The sequence below is a fragment of the Lissotriton vulgaris genome, chromosome 7, assembly GCF_964263255.1.
Source record: "Lissotriton vulgaris chromosome 7, aLisVul1.2, whole genome shotgun sequence".
NCBI lineage: Eukaryota > Metazoa > Chordata > Amphibia > Caudata > Salamandridae > Lissotriton > Lissotriton vulgaris.
In genome coordinates this window covers 1,728,191,032-1,728,208,288 of record NC_141695.1, presented here as the reverse complement: position 1 = coordinate 1,728,208,288, position 17,257 = coordinate 1,728,191,032, and the positions used below count along the sequence as shown (strand labels likewise).

Below are 17,257 nucleotides of genomic sequence, written 5' to 3'. Positions count from 1 at the left end.
CAAGCAAAAAACATATGAGGGGCATCGGCAGCATGCTGACCACAGCGACTACATCCAGTCCCCCGCTCAGAGTTCCATTTAGCCAATTTCCCAGGCGTATAATATAGCCCGAAAATTGACTTACAATGCTGACTCTTTAAAGGACAGTTAAATAAAACATTTGTTGCAAGTTCTATACTTCTTGCAAGACTGACACACTCATCCTCCAATTTTTCCATAAATAGGTGATAAAGGGGCCCATTTTAAACCTTAATCTCAGTGCTTCCATAATCTCAATTTTTTTAATATAATCAAGTTCTTATTAAGTTTCTGCTCACAAAAACTACGCAACTGTAGATATTTAAAGAAGTCCGTACGGGCTAAATTATAGTTCTTCTGTAAAAATTCAAAAGATACAAAATGAGTCCCCTGAAATAAATCCCAAAGCTTACAGTTTCCCAGAGTATGCCATTTTAGCATAACTTGATCACAAAAAATCTCAGGTAATAAAGGACAGTTTTGAAAGGGGGTATATAAACTCAAATTTGTTTGCCTAATTTCTTTTTTGTTTTCCTCCATATTACATATGCAGAAATGACAGCCTTAAATTTTGTTTTCTTATAAAAACTTGGTTCAATTATACGATTTAGACATTGTTTTTCTTCTGAGCCCAGAAGCATCTCATAGATTGAAGGGGCAGCAAAATCTAATGTTAGCTCTTCCGGCAAAATTAGCACCCCCATATATTGCAGTATGGCTATCCAATAATATATTGAAAATCAGAAACACCCCAGCCTCCTCTCTCTCTGGGTAAAACACACCTTTTCAAGGCTCACCTGGCACGACGATAACCCCTTAGAACACATTCTCTTGATTCGGGAAAAAAATACGGCAGGTATTAAAAAAGGAATAGCACGAAATATATAAAGAAATTTAGGAAAAATAAGCATTTTTAAAACGTTACTGTGACCAAAAAGTGATAGGTGTAAGTTGTTGATCCTTTCTAATGTTTTATTAGAAGAGGCAATAATAGGATCAAGATTTATAGGAATAATATCCTCAACTTTAGGTGTAATCTTAATACCGAGATAAGTTGCCTCAGTCTCGAAATTAATGTTTTCTGGGCGACCAGCCTGTGAATGAATCAATTGCGTCTTGGCGATGTTTAATTTATTCCCAGAAAACCTCCCAAAGACTCCAGCATCCTCAATAATCCGGGGTAGTGCTTCAACGATATCCGACGTAACCACAGCGATATCATCTGCATATGCAAATACTTTATATAGCCCGCTACTATCTGGACGGGTTTTATTACACTATCTTTCTCCAATGTAACTATAAAGGGATCGATATATAAAGCAAACAGCCAGGGGGAACAGGGACAACCTTGTCTCGTCCCCCTTGCTATCGCAACCTCCCCAGAGACCTCTCAGCCTACCCGAATTACCGCCGCTGGATGGGAATACAGAGTTTGTACAGCTGTGATAAATTCCACCAGAAATCGCTTCCATGCCAAGACTGCCCACAGAAACCTCCACAAGACCCTGTCGAATGCTTTTTCAGCATCCAACAGGGCCACGCCGATGGGGGATTTAGTACACTGTGCCCAATCCAGCATGGAGACAATCCTTTTGATATGATCTGTGGTGTCTATACGTTGAATAAACCCATGTTGCCTTAATGAGACTAACCCTGGGATCAGATCATTCATCCTATTGGCCATGATTTTAGAGTATATCTTACTGTCTGTGTTCAATAATGAAATTGGTCTATAAGATCCCATGTCCGTTTCTTTTTTCCCTTTCTTTTTAAAAACCACAATCGTTGCTTTGGACCATGAATCCAGTGCCTTCCCAAAAAAGCCTGTTGACACACTTCCACCAGTTCATACTTTAGTACGTTCCTAAACATCTGGTAGAATTCTAAAGGGATGCTATCCGGGCCCATTGCCTTACCCTGTGCCAGGCCTAAAAGTGCCAATTCCACCTCGGTCCAATCCAGAGGGACAGATAATGTTATTTTATGATGCTCCGGCAATAACTCGGAGGTTAACTCACGTAAATACTCCCACTCGTCCCCTCCAGCCGTCTCACACCCCGGGTTGCTATATAGTGCTTGATAAAATCCTTGAAACGCTTTAAGGACGCCCTCTTTAGTTTCTTGCAAAATTCCTTGTAAATCAATAATTTTAGGGATATCATTATAAACTAACTTCTCCCTTAGCCTTTTTGCCAACAATCTGCCTGTATTCTCACTAAATTCATACGCCTCTCCATTATGTTGTGTGTATTTTCCCGCAATCTGTTCGGAGATATTGGCGTATGCGGACGCTCTACTAATAGTAAGATCCTGTTGAACCTTTTTGAACTAAGGCCGGCTCCTTGCCTAAGCGAATCATTTCAGCTAACTTCCGTTCAGCGATAGTCACCCGCTCGAAATCTTGTTGGTGCTTAATCCAGACCTTCCTTTGTTTAAATATGGAGAAGCTGAGGGTTTCTCCTCTAACAACTGATTTAAACGTGTCCCAGACTATCTCCTGTGAAGCCGTGCCCTTATTAACATAAAAAAAATCCTGAATAATTTTAACCATGAATTGGCAGTACTCCTCATCTAATAATAATTTCCTGTCAAAGGACCAAGGTTGAGTACGTACTTGAACTCCAGGATCCAAAGCCAACTCTAAAACCACCAGATTATGATCAGAGACCAGTTTAGGCTGAATAGAGATGTTAGCTTTAGCTAGCAAAACTGAAACAATGAAAAAATAATCTAATCGAACGAATTTGGTATGAGGAGCGGAAAAAAACCCTAAAACCAGGGTTATCGGGGTACAATGCATTCCAGACATTATGAAGATGTTCTAGTATTAGGCCGCGTAGTGCGGTGTACATTAGCCTCTTTCTTCCTGTATACACGTGGCTTGATCTAACATTAACTTCAGCTGCAATATTTATGTCAAAATCGCCACACATTACCACGGGTTGCGGCCATTGGGCTATTTCAACATTCACGAAATTCAATAGTTGGGCATTGTCCAAATTAGAACCATTGATGTTACATAGTGTAAATGTAAAATGCCCAACCTTAAACTCTCCAATAGCCCAGTGGCCCCAGCTATCTGCCGCAGACTTAGTACACACGCCCACTCCTCGTTTAATAAGAATTGCAACCCCTCTTTTCACCCAGGTTTGTTTAGAGCAGACTACCAAGTCCATACCAAAATTTTTCAAAAGTAAAGTTACATTTAAGTGTCAGAGAGCGGGGAAAGAAAACCATGTAGATGCAGACAACACAAATGTAACCAATTTTCTCCCCTTTTGCTCTACTTTAACACATCCAAGTATTCTTTAGCCTTGATTTCTGACAAAAAAAAAATTGTTTGCCCCTTAAACATAACTTTAAGTTTTGCCGGGTTCTGCAAGTATACTACTGCTCCTTTTTGTTGAAATTCAGGTATATTTGGTGTAAATGCCATTGTTTGGACACAGTAGCCTGACAGAAATCTCGTCTAACGAAAAAACTACAGCCCTTGGCAAGTGCTTTCTTATGAGGTCGATTCAGAAAAGGGGGTGGTGATGGAAAGAGTATCTGAATTTAGCAGAACACACATACCCAGTCAACAGATCAGGGCTTGATCCATCACCATTTTTTAGCTCACTGCACCATCCCAGCTCAGAACCTGGCTACATGCAAATTAGTCTGTCCCTGGCCCAGTGCATCATGGGAACAGGGCAGACCAAACTACCAAGCCAATTCTTTTACTGGAAAGGAAACAAGCTTCCGGGGACTGGTTTCTGGCATTACAGCCGTCTTTGGCCCGGCATGCTTGAATCCTGATGGTGCAATGAGCAAGGGACTCACATCTGAGTATACCCTTCCACGCTTATGGTGGGCAAAACGATTCAGAAAAGGGGGTGGTGATGGACAGAGTATCTGAATTAAGCAGAACACCCGTACCCAGTCAACAGATTAGGGCTTGATCCATCACCGTTTTTTAGCTCACTGCACCATCCCAGCTTAGAACCTGGCTACATGCAAATTAGTCTGTCCCTGGCCCAGTGCATCATGGGAACAGGGCAGACCAAACTACCAAGCCAATTCTTTTACTGGAAAGGAAACAAGCTTCCGGGGACCGGTTTCTGGCATTACAGCCGTCTTCGGCCCGGCTTGCTTGAATCCTGATGGTGCAGTGAGCAAGGGACTCACATCTGAGTATACCCTTCCACGCTTATGGTGGACAAAACGATTCAGAAAAGGGGGTGGTGATGGACAGAGTATCTGAATTAAGCAGAACACTTGTACCCAGTCAACAGATCAGGGCTTGATCCATCCCCGTTTTTTAGCTCACTGCACCATCCCAGCTCAGAACCTGGCTACATGCAAATTAGTCTGTCCATGGCCCAGTGCATCATGGGAACAGGGCAGACCAAATAACCAAGCCAAGTCTTTTACTGGAAAGGAAACAAGCTTCCGGGGACCGGTTTCTGGCATTACAGCCGTCTTCGGCCCGGCTTGCTTGAATCCTGATGGTGCAGTGAGCAAGGGACTCACATCTGAGTATACCCTTCCACGCTTATGGTGGACAAAACGATTCAGAAAAGGGGGTGGTGATGGACAGAGTATCTTATCAGGTCGTGCTCGCACAAAGATATCCTCCCGAGCTAGAAAATTGTTAAATCACACTAGAATTGCTCTAGGAAGTTCCTCTTCTCCTTGACATGGCTATTTCACTGTGAGGGGGAACCGATGTGCCCTTTGGATCTCCCTTGACCAGTCCCATGTCAATTCAGGGAAGGCTTCATTCAGTTGTTCAGCCACAAATTCCGCATATCTGAGCCCTCCTTCTTCTCTGGCACACCCAAAATAGGCAAATTGTTCCTACGGGTATGATTTTCTAACTCCGTCAATTTATAACTAAGGTCATCCCAATGGGCTTTAACAGATTCCAACTCTGATTTTTGAGCGACAGCCTCATCTTCGAGCACTGAAATTCTGGCCTCCGCTTCGGTGACTCTGTCAGCTGTTTCAGCACACATTTTTATCTCCCGCCGAACAGCATTCTTTACTTTACAGCATGTAACCTGCATTCGTAGATTCTCTGCTTTGCTCTCGGCTCTATGACCTATCATTGTATTGTAGATTATGACCAAGGAAATCTCCTGTGGAGCATTTGTTTCCTTACCTTCGGGAGCAGCTACTTCTGCTCCTACCGCTCCCTACACAATCTCCACAGCCTAAGATACCTGACCCTCCATTCGAAACTTAATACACTGTGACGCTCTCTTCTTCCGTCTCTTAACAGTGGCAACACTGAGATCTGGTGAAGTTTCGCTTAGCCTTGGGTCCTCCACAGAGGTACTACCTCACCAGAGTCCACCCAATCTCTACTCAGATTTGTAGACTCGTCAGAAGATGGATCCGACATAGAATAACATTTTTCACCAATTTTATGTACCCCCCCTGGTTTCTTGAGCTCCCTCAGTTAGAGCAAGCAAGTCAATCTCTGTTGCGAGATTATCCATACTGCCAGTCAGGATCTCTTTTACGGCACTACCGGTGCTTACATGGACTCCATCTCCCACAATGCAGTTTGCTTCCTCCCTCGGGCTTGCGCTATGCTGTTTGTCAATTAGATTTGCAGGCGGAGCATTATCTTTATTATTGCAGACGGTCTGAGCTTTCATGATGATTGTAGGATTGGCTATAGGATTGGGGGGCAAATGACCGTTGGGTACACACGCCAAGGCAGCATTATCAGATCAGATGCTATTTCTGCCAGAACCGGCTGAGCTCCTGAATTTCTGGACTTCTGTCTCTCAAGCATAGCTAAGAGAGTTTGGCTTCCTTGTTGAGTAGAACGTGGAGCAGCGCCAAACTTTCCTGAGGTAACACCCCCTTTTCTTACATCAGCAGAGGGATTACTTGGGGTATTCTCACCTCTTTCAGCAGTCCCGCTATCAGCATTCTCGCCGGTATTCTCCCCCGTCTCCTCCACTGCGAGCTGATCCTTACTTTTGCCGCTTCGGGTAGAAACCTTTGTCGTTGTTTTAGGTGGCATCTTCTTGCGCACCTTAGTTCCTCCTCAGCCGCGAACAACACGGCGCTGAAATCCCAGGAGCAGAGCAGGGAACCGCCAAAGAGGGGCACGACTCCGAGAGACAAATAAAGTGCCCAACAGCAGTCCGCTTCAATACACATTAACTCCGTACACTTCTCTTTGCTTTAACGCCGCTAGCTGCTTTTGCTTCCCACTGCCGCCTGCAGCTACCTTAGCTGAAAGCCTGCCCAGGTGTTTCTAACTAGCGATACACTTGCACACACGCTCAGCATCACCAGCTCGCTCCAGCTTGTACACCGTTTCGCAGCGTTTTTAGCCGAGTGAATGCGGCCAAGGATCCGTTCATCACACCAATCCTTCCACTTTTCAGAAAATGTTTACGGGGAAATCCATTCTCACGAGGTAAGTCCAAAGAAACGATGTCTCTAAGTTAAGAACTGGGAGAGAGGGTTCAGAGTTGCCTACACAGCCCACGCCACGGCCGCCATCTTGCCCCAGATTATTGCAATTAAAAGGGAAAATATTCCTGAGTCTGTTTATTCAATAATAATTAATTCAGCTAAATCGTGCTCAGACAACATCAACTTTCTAGTGAATTGTATGTATGTGCCTGAGTTACCTCTTCATTAATAAAAGAAACATGTCTCTAGTTGCCAGATTTGGTATTAGACATCAAGGTCCATAGCTACTAAAGTTTGGACAGGCGTTGATGCAACGCTACTGAACGTAGTTTACTAACACAGTTAATAGACACTTTATTTTGCGTCAAGTTGTGTCCTGCAAGTGGTTAGGCAGGTATTGAGCCTGAGTGGACTCACATTCATATCTCTCTTAAAGTACTGCTTAGCTGCTTAAAACATTAACAAGTAACATGTTTACATTTTCTGCCTTTCCACTGAAATCGAGGATACATAGAAGAAATATTGAAAGATAATTCCAATGGAATTTTATTTCCCGAGGCACAAAGTGCAGCATTTTTTCTATTATGGCAGTGTAAGGCATAGTATTGGAGCAGTTGTTCTAAGAGGTGAACTGCACACTGGTAATTCACAGAAATATTGATACAGTTTCACACATGTACACAGATACATTACAGACACACATGTAACTATCTTAAAACACTACACATAAACCTCTCATTGGATACTCCATAAAATGTCAGATTCTGCAGAGATTTATGTGCTAGTCATTATCCCCATATACTGGTGGTTCCTGAAGATGGAAGGGAGGGGAAAATTTAGTAGGTGGCTTTTATTTTCTTTGTCTCTGTCTTTGACACACAGTAATGTCATTAATACATGGCTAACTGTACAGGATGCTCTGTTTGACCCAGACCCCAGACCTTCATCCTTTAGGATAAAGGTTTCAGCTATTATTTAAACTAGAACTTAAATAAATACAATTACAATCCACAATGCTTGTTTCTAGCGAGGGCCTTCCTTCCCTATAAACGAAGGTGGTGGTGTAAATAGCAAAAACAGTTAAGATGCCTCACAATATCTCAGGACCGCTCAAGGCAGTCGAGCAACACAAGCTGGAATGTTGCAACAGCTAAGCACAAAAAAATGGCAGAACCTTTCTCAAAAATTTAATTTCCAGCTTTCCTTCCTTTTTTTACCGCTACCAAATGTCAGATGTTGCAGCAGAAAATACTGGCAACATTGATGCAAGAGTTTCACCACACAAGGCTTCCAATTCAACACAAGCCAGAAGGCATTACCAACACAAAATGCAAATCAACAGAACAGTGTTTTTTGTGTTCAATGATCATTGAACACAATACGTGTGGGTTATGTGCAGTAGATGAATAAACAAAGTTGAACTATTCTTCTGGGTCTGTGCGTTTTAGATCTCTCTGCAGAATTTCTAGAATATATTTCTTTATATGGCAGTAATTGTTTATGTTGTCAAACTGTTTGTATACATATCTGTGCTAAGTTCTTTAAAGAGGAAGTAATATTATATGGATAATTGCCTGACATACACACGTCACAGAGTATTTCCAGAGACCAGGACAACTGCAAGGAACATATGCAAAACTGTACTACATACACACTAGTACAAACACCCCCTACACACACACACACAAAACCGTGAACCCCACACAGTTACAACATATCCCTAAATTGATAATCAGAGGGCACCAGAAATAAGGCAATAGGCATGGCAAACCTGACTATTGACCAGAAGTGTGCTAAGAGAGGTATATTACTACACTGTTAAATTGATGCCATTTTCAATTAGCTCTTTTCGTTACATCTACTCGTATAAGCGAGGTGACGTAGGGAGTTGCGAATCAATGCCTCACTCTGTCATTGTGATAAAGCAAAGACTTCTGGTTCCATGCTCCATAAGTACTTAAGATTCATAAACACATTACCATTACATCATAAAAATAAAATGATATATATTTTTTTAAATCAAGTTGAGATCTCTTTATTTGCAGCTCCATGAAAGAGGAGTTAGTTGACCAACATTTGTGGCTTTGTTTTTTATCACCATTTGTATGGAGATTCCAAATCTCTTGCCCTCTGACAATTTACACAAGTGTGAATGGATGACACCTGCAATCGACGATGTCAAATGTAGTTGGTTTGCATTTGCTCCAACAGATAGACCTCATTTCAAATGTGCCAACAGGAATTTGCCCGGGAACAGGGCAATCTACACTCTTGGAATGCTGCCCTGCTTCCTTAAAACCCTTCCGAACCAAAATTTAGTTCCTGAGATTGTTTCTTCTCACTGGTGTTCTTAGTGTGTCTTCCAGGAAACATTTATCTTCCTAGAACAGCAGCAGGGATCAGAGATTGGAAATTTGCCATCCCATTCAAAAGCTCTTCTTGATGGATGTATTTGAGATTTGCCCAAATCAGGGAGGAAATCTGTCCCACCCTCCAGAACAAAAACCTTTTTAAAGTGTTACATTGGTCACTGAGAATTTGTTCTGAAAGACTCTGGAACATGTTGTCATGCATCTTTTCCACCAGCAGCCATCGTGATAACATTATTGCAACAGAACAAGTTCCAGCCATTGAAACAAGTCTCTACAGCTTTTTCTTGAGAGTTTGATGAGGTCATGGTGAGTAGCGCCTATTCTCACACCGGTGGAGGACATTGTGGCTCCCCATTTATGGCTGGATCAGCTTTCTTGATGTCTGTCAGCTCCTCACCGGGGCCTTTCTCCACAGGTTGTTCAGCTGGGCATCTTTCAAAGTCCCGGGAAATTTCTTCAAATGTCCGTCCCTTAGTCTCTGGGACTTTGAAGAATGTGTAGATGAAGAAAATGAGAATCAGGATAGCGAAGATGATGTAGACATAAGGGCCACAGCCGTCCTGTTTGATATTAAAGAAAAGAAGATGAAACGATGTAAGCATGTTTGCATGGTGAGTGCGGATATGCACATTTTATAATAGTTGTCCACCAAGGGTGTCGAAAGCATACTTATCCAATGTTAATAACGAGCATCGGGGAAATTTGTGGTAGTAGGGAAAACATTGGAAGAGTCCCCACAAGATACAACAACATAAATCTAGCTCCCACTATTTTCACCAAACCTTGGGCAATATAATGCCCAAGGTTTGGAGAGGGTTCTGAAGGTCAGACACAGGCGCATCTTCATTTGGCATGCATTAGTAAATCAAAATTCAGAGACACACACAAAGTGTATACAATGGTATCAAGCTAATCTCAACCCAAAACTGATGCTAATCACACAGCACATTCATAGCTGTTCTGGAGAACATTTTGAAGGAAACTCAGTTTTTGACCCAAAAATGATAGTTATTCATCAAAAGGCTCACACTTCATTCACAAGCAAAAGAAACAATTGATGAGCTGAATGCTGAACAATGAAGATATTCACCCCAGTCACAAGGATCTGGGCTTAATCCATCATTCCCTTGCTCACCACGCCACCCCAGTTTGGACCTAGCCATATATAAATCAGTCTTGGCCCTGTTCCTCATGGGAGCAGTCCAGCCCGAACTGCTAGGCCAGGTCCTCCCTGGACCAGAAACAAACACTGGGGATAAATGCTTGCATTGTAAGGCATTCCGTCCATCATTTGTTCCTTTGCTTTTGTCGCCCGAAGTGGGAAGGGTATGTCCAGACGTGGATCCCATGCTCACTGCACCACTGGATTAAAGCTAGCCTGGCTGACGAGGGGTGAAGCCCGAAACTGGTCCCAGGATGCTTGTGTCCGCTCCAGGGAGGAGCTGGCTTGGCAGTTCGGGCTGGACTGTTCCCATGAGACACAGTGTCAAGACTGATTTACATATGGCCGGGTCCAAAGTGGGGGTGACGTGGTGAGCAAAAGAACGATGGATTAAACCAGGGGGTACTCAGCATTCCATCCATCATTTGTTCCTTTTGCCACCCTTCATTCATGGCAGCTTTGAAGATCTTCTGAAGAGACTCACACATAGCAACTTCAAAGTTACCTCATGGCTATTTAATTAATTTCCCATGACCCACAAGGTAAGGGCAAACGATGCAGTTTTGCAGACCACTTGAGGCGCTTCTTCATTGACACCACAGTTAAGTTTCCACAGAACTGCATGTTCTTTGAACAACTGGGCTCTCCCTTTACAGAAAGGCTGTAAACCCACTGACATCCACTATTGCTTCTAGTTCATCTGGTCTCCAGGTACAGGAACTCCAAGTACTTACAGGCTGCACTCACACTGGCTGTAAGCAGGGCTCTCCCTGAACTGATTGGCTGCACTCACACTGATCACAAATTGAGCACAGTCATTATGCATGTGCTCCACCACACTGGATATAGGCTGAGCTATCCTATTCCTCTTGGGAAATACTAATAGTGACACAAAGCTTAGATGCCCTTCGTTTTACAGGTTTAAGATACAGATGAATACACATTCACAATAAGTGAGAACTCATTCCAGTTTTTGGAGAACACTGGCTTACCACTGCATATTGGAAAAGCATGGACACAAGGAAGTTGGCTGTCCAGTTGCAACATCCAGAGATAGCCATGGCGATTGGCCGTGGACCTTGGCTGAAGAGTTCTGCCACAATGAACCAGGGGATCGCGCCAGGTCCAACCTCAAAGAAGGCCACAAAGCCAAATATCGCCACAATGCAGACATAACTCATCTGGAAGATGGTCTCCTATTGAGATAAAGTAAAGCAATGATAGGGCACTGGAAGGGTTCAATATGGAGGAAGCAAAACACAGATTCAAAACAATAGGTGACCACATGTGTGTGCGCACGCACACCCACACACACACACACACACACACACACACACACACACACACACACCCACACACACACACACACACACACACACAGACACACATATAAACATATATATATCAAAATATATTTATATACATACATATATATACCCACACACACAGACACATATGAAATATTCCCTCCTGTTGACCAATAAAAAAACAAACTTCAATCCCAAATGCATGAGGACTAGTCCCAAGATGAACCACCAATAACTACTGGTTTACAATCATAAAAACAACATGTTTCCCATGGAACCCTCTATGTATCATTTCTAACTACCCCAATGCAATGATAGGGCACTGGAAGGGTTCAATATGGAGGAAGCAAAACACAGATTCAAAACAATAGGTGACCACATGTGTGTGTGCATGCCACTCACACACACACACACACATATAAACATATATATAACAACTGGTTTACTATCATACCAACAACATGTTTCCCATGGAACCCTCTATGTATCATCTCTAACTACCACGTCATCGACTCTAAGGTGAGGCCTTAATGCACTGGCACCAGATATGGCAATTAATGTTTGTGGGACATTGTTTTGGTCACGTAACCATCTTTCTCAAGTCTGTCATTCATACCACCTTCCCTAGCCTTGCCCTTCTCTGTATCTGGGTCAAGCAGGTTGGTGAGGTGGATTAAGGAGGCCTCACCTTGAGTTTGAGTGCAATGGTCATCAGAATGGCACAGAAGAACATCCCACCAAGTCCTGTCAAGTGAAGGGTACGGCGTCCTGCTCGCTCCATCAGAAACAGCTGTAATGTAAATATTTAGGAAAAAGATAAACAGGTGTATACAGCATGAATAACTTATATCAACACAGACAATACCATATCTTGATACATAGCTGCCAAGTTTCCAATTTGTAAAAAACAATGTATTGACTCAGTTAAGTGGCTCTGAAAATGCATTCTTCCTCGCTTCGCCGCTGCAGTCTTTCTGATTACTTTATGGATGCCCTTCTTTCAATGCACCACTTTTCATTGAACTCATGGAGCTCTTCTTCTGTAAGCAGTCCCAACCTTTCCCCATCATTGCCCAATGGAAAAGATACTGAGTGATTTACAAATGGGCCTCACCGAAACAACAGTGAAAAAAACATTGACAACTCCGACTCCAATGGTTGCGTAAACTGGGTAGAGAATACCGGCTTCTTTGAAGATCTTTGTGGAGTAGTTGAAGACCTTAGAAAAGAGAAAGAAGAAATGCTGGTTTTTAAGAAAAACAGAACCTAAATCCACATTTTTCATCAAAAGATAGATTTTCTGACACTGAAACACGGCCATAATGCAACCACTCCACTAGTTTGATGGCAAGGAAGAAATGTCATATCTCAGGAAGTGCACCATCAAATCCTATCGCCAATTGTCCACAAATCATTCAGACTGCTTGAGTTATAGGCATGAACAAACGAGAGCCAGTCTTACATGTACAAGGTTTACAACTTAGAGATCTTAAGACCATGGATTGGAAAGAAAACAGCATGTTATTTCTTCCGAAAGCTCACCCTGCTTCCTAACATTCTGTCTTTACATTGATATTGCACTAGTCCCAACTGTGCCTTTTTTTAGAAAGATGTTACAGTCAGTCATCCTAAGGAAGCTGCTGTCAGGTAGGGTCCTCAGTACTGTTGTTCTTTTGAGGCTATAGCACTTATGTTGGCCAACCTTTTAGAGGTAGGGGAATAGTCTTTGTAAATTCTGTGTATGTATTCAAGTTAAACTAAGTGGCTGATCCCAGATAGTGTTCAGCGGATATATAGATGTGTGTTTGGCTTGGTGTGCCTCAATCTAGCAAGAGGAATGTATCTGCAGGACCAGCAATGCAGTGTATATTTTTGGATAGGACTTACAGCATTGATGCCACACAGCTCATGGGAAAGCTGCAGCACCATGGCGATAAAGATGGGTTTGTGGTACTTGCTCAGGCGGAAGAGCTGGATTATAGACACTGGCTTCTCCAGCAACATCTTGGCACTCTCCTCCTTCATCTCCTGGATGTCCTTTGATACATCGTCTGTGCCACGAAGCTTTTGCAGTACTGAGGACAAGATGGTAGAATGAAGATGAATTGATGTGGAGGCTCTCATGCAAGGAACAACAACTTCTCCCTTCCTATTAACTCAATGTTGCATGTCTCAGCCAATTTTTTCACATGCAATGTCATATTATCAGAAGTTCTACCACCCATAATAATATCACCATGATTACCAGAATACCAAATCCCCCCAATTTTGTAAATAACTAACAGGAGCCCCAGCACCATCAATAATCTCCTAGAAGTTTCAGAAGCTTAGTCCTCCTCCACAGCCCTCCAACACAAATTTGAAGTCCAACAATCCTCAATAGTCTTGTAATTAGTGTAAGAAACAAACCCAATTAACCTCCCAACATGCCTCGAAACCCCATTACACTCAATAATGTTACAACATGTGACAGAACAGAAGGCCCCCAGATTTGATTATCTCTGATAAGTCATGGGAACCCCCAACACACTCAATCTCAGGACCACCCTCAGAACCCACCCTGCCATACTAAGTTATCTGCTGAGAGGCCACAGAAACTCTATCCCTCTCAATAATCTTCCAAACTTTATGGGCTACCTCACCACACTCAAACTTTGCAAAACTGGTATCATAACTACAATCACACTGAGTAATCTCCCATCAAGTTTCAGGCATTCTCACACACTCGAAAGATGTCCAGAGGGTCCCAGAAGTCTGACTCGATTCAATAACCACCAAATGAATGTATGACACACCACCACCTTCAAAAATTCTCCCATGAAGCACCATCAACTCTATCACACTCAGCAGTCACCCCAGAGGTAACAGAAGGCTGGCTGCCTTAAATAGTTTGCCAACAGATTTAAAAGCTTCACCACTCAAAACAATCTCCAAACAGTCATCTGAAGCCTACCAACCTCAATAATCTGCCAGTAGATGTCAGATACTCCACCACCCTCCATACTCTCCCAGGTGCAATCACAAGCACAGCCACCCTCTTCCAGTGGCTACCAGGAGCCCCAGTACTCTTAATGATTACCACTAATAGGTCTCTAGAGAGCCCAACGCAAGATGGCCACACCGTAGTGTAGTCCTGTGGACCAGGACAATAAATATCCATACAATATCCTGCATCTATGCACCAATCTCAGCAGTGAAAGCGATGCCCTGTGCTGGTGGTGACTTGCTGTACGGGAGGCAACAAAATAAACATGCCCTCAAGGCAATGCAGCTCTGATAGACCTGCCTAGCCTCCCTGCAGACTCGCCACATGGCAGCGGCGCCATGCTGAAAGACGTATCATTCTACTTGGTGACGACAGAGCTAAACCTTCTAAGTTGTGCCGCTGCCGATAGACTGCCCCCTGACTGACCACTTACCGACCTGACAGGTGAGCTGTGGGAGACTACCATGTGAGACACGGGAAGCTCAGGATGGGGCTGCGAAGAGTGAGGCCCGGCTTCCACTGGAGGAGCTGACAGAGCCTGGTGTCCTGTTGTCGGACTGAGTGGAGGAGGTGCTGGCGCAGTGTACCGCGTATCCTGGGGCCTATAGTCGGGGTCCAGACACTGCACCTCTTAGACACTGCCTGTGGGCTGCAGGCTGCACAAAGCTGAAACTGCTGAGAAACGTCAGAGGATCTGCATTCTTGCTGCACGAAGATTGAGGGGAAGCTGTGCGTAGAGCTGCCTGGTCAGATTTTGTCAGCCTATCGCTCTGACCAGGAGAGAGATGGAAGGGAGCTGGCTCCCGCCCTGTAGTGTGCTGCTGGGGGCCCCAACAGGAGCCCACTGCATCCGAGGTCAGCACTGAAGAGGATTTGGGAAAAGAGGACATGTGCAATGGTTAGTGCATTTTTTGGGGGGGTTTGAGGACATTGCTGCCTTGGGTATTGCAGTATGAACTGCTGTGGGCCCTGAGTGATATTGGACGGCCCTGACTGCCAAAGTGCGGCGGTATAGCGCAATCCTTGGGCACCACATGCACGTGTTGAGTGTCCCCGCCTCCTTATCTGCTGCATGTGTACTCGGCGGCCCTCATGATGGTGTTGTTGGAACAGTACTGTGTGAGTTGGTGGTGCCTGCACTGGGGGGACTGGTTGACTAGGAACATTGGGCCCACCTGCTGTCATACTGCGCTGTCCTACTATATCCTGAGTTGCTGCACTTCCCAGATATCGCCACCCAGTGATTTGTTCTCTCCCCTCTGCAGAGCCTCCCCTCCCGCAATTGGAAGACAGATAAGCAGCAATCTCGCCTCACCTTGTGCAAGCTGACCCTGCGGGAGACACTATCGAACTCTGAACAAGAGGGGCCGTCACAGGCAGTCAAACTGTTGAAGGCTATGCTGTTGGCCATGCAGCAGAGCTTACAATCGATTAATAACAAAATCGATACCATGACTGTCAGAATGGATCATATGGCAACGAAACTTGACAAAAAGGCGGTCTGCATAACTTAGGCTAAGCAGCATATATCCACGACTGATGATACACTCCAGACCACGAGAGAAACTTGTCTCAGCATGGAGAAGGTGATGGCAGTTATCCAGGCTAAAAACAAAGATCTTGAGGTGTGCTCTCGCAAAAACATTATACGTAATATCGGCCTACCAGAAACCACCAACACAGTGAGGATGGAGATATTTGTTGAACAACTGCTGTGTGATGTCTTTGGTGCTGATCAATTCTCTCATATGCTTATTGTGGAGCATGCCCACATATTCTTGAGGACATGGCCAGTTTCGAGGGGGCCACCATGCCTGTCATTGCGCAGATGCTGAATTATCATGATCATGATACAGTGCTCTGCCTTTGCAGGGAAAAAAAGTTATCCAACATCAGGGCAATGAGCTTGCATTTTTTCCCAATTGTACCTCTGCAGTCCAGGCTGCAGGGCACAAGTTTCTACCTGTGAAGAGTAAGCTACAACAGACTGGTGTAGGGTAAGCATGGGCGAATTTTGCGGATCTCGCGTTCGCGAATTTTGCTGATTTGCGAACTCGCAATCCGCAAAATCCGCGAATTCCCGCGAATTTGCGGATTTTTTTTTTTTTGTGTTCGCCCGTGTTTCTGCCAGTTCGCGAGGGTTTTTACAATTTCGCAATTTGCGAACTTACCTGTCGGGTCGCAAGTTTTGCGAACTTGTTGTTTCTACGTGTCCAGCCTGTTTGGGACACTCTTCTTCATCACTGCCACTCTCTGTCACCACTGCCACTCTCTGACTACTCATGCCACCCTCTGGCCCACCCATGCCACCCTCTGTTTCATCACCACACCCTCTGGTTGTCCAGTGTACATTATTTTCGGCAAAGCAAAGCACACCTTCCCTGCCTCAAGTGACCTGAATTAATTTGGGGCTGATTAATGTGTCACAGAATATTTTTTTAGCTGGCACCTGCTTCCTTAGTGCACCCTGATTAGTGATCTTTTGCACTTGCTAAGTGCTTTCATTGTTGCAAAATTAGTTACAACACCTGCCCTGCCCCAACTGACAATAATGAATTAGGGGCTAATTAATGGATTTTAACTTCCAGCCTGGCTCCTGCTTGTCTCCCTTAGCTGTAATTCAGGACCTTTGTGGCATATGTGTAACTATTCTGAGGTTCAGAGCAGGGTCACATAATAGTTGCAACTGGCAACTGAACTCTGGAGGGGCCCCTCAGGAAGCACTACAGGAAATGGCTACTAATGATGAGCCTGAACTTTTGAACCTGGCAAGTAGTTTCAGTTTTGCTAAGATCGTATTTCTGCAATTTAGCACTTATTCGCGGGGCGCGAAGTTGTACTGGGAAGCCGCGAACTCACGCGAACAGTGCGAGCAGTGCGAGCAAAATCCGCTGCTCGCGGATTTGCGGATTTTGCGGGAGATTCGCGAATCTCGCGGATTGCGGATTTCCCGAAAATCCGCAAAATCCGCGAGCGGAACGGATTTTCCGCC

General features: G+C 44.2%; 1 protein-coding gene across 1 annotated transcript in view; it reads right to left on the bottom strand.

The window, feature by feature from the left end:
• Window positions 1-8,475: 8,475 nt before the first annotated feature.
• The window catches only part of LOC147706469 (solute carrier family 2, facilitated glucose transporter member 1-like), a 43,579-nt gene continuing 34,797 nt past the window's right edge, over window positions 8,476-17,257 (bottom strand). The window contains exons 6-10 of the mRNA XM_086929085.1: window positions 13,167-13,354; window positions 12,394-12,498; window positions 11,968-12,069; window positions 10,965-11,168; window positions 8,476-9,370 (exon numbers count right to left, since the gene is read on the bottom strand). Of these exons, the coding sequence (XP_086785211.1) occupies window positions 9,134-9,370; window positions 10,965-11,168; window positions 11,968-12,069; window positions 12,394-12,498; window positions 13,167-13,354 (836 nt within the window). The 3' untranslated portion in view covers window positions 8,476-9,133. The remainder of the gene's footprint in view (window positions 9,371-10,964; window positions 11,169-11,967; window positions 12,070-12,393; window positions 12,499-13,166; window positions 13,355-17,257) is intronic.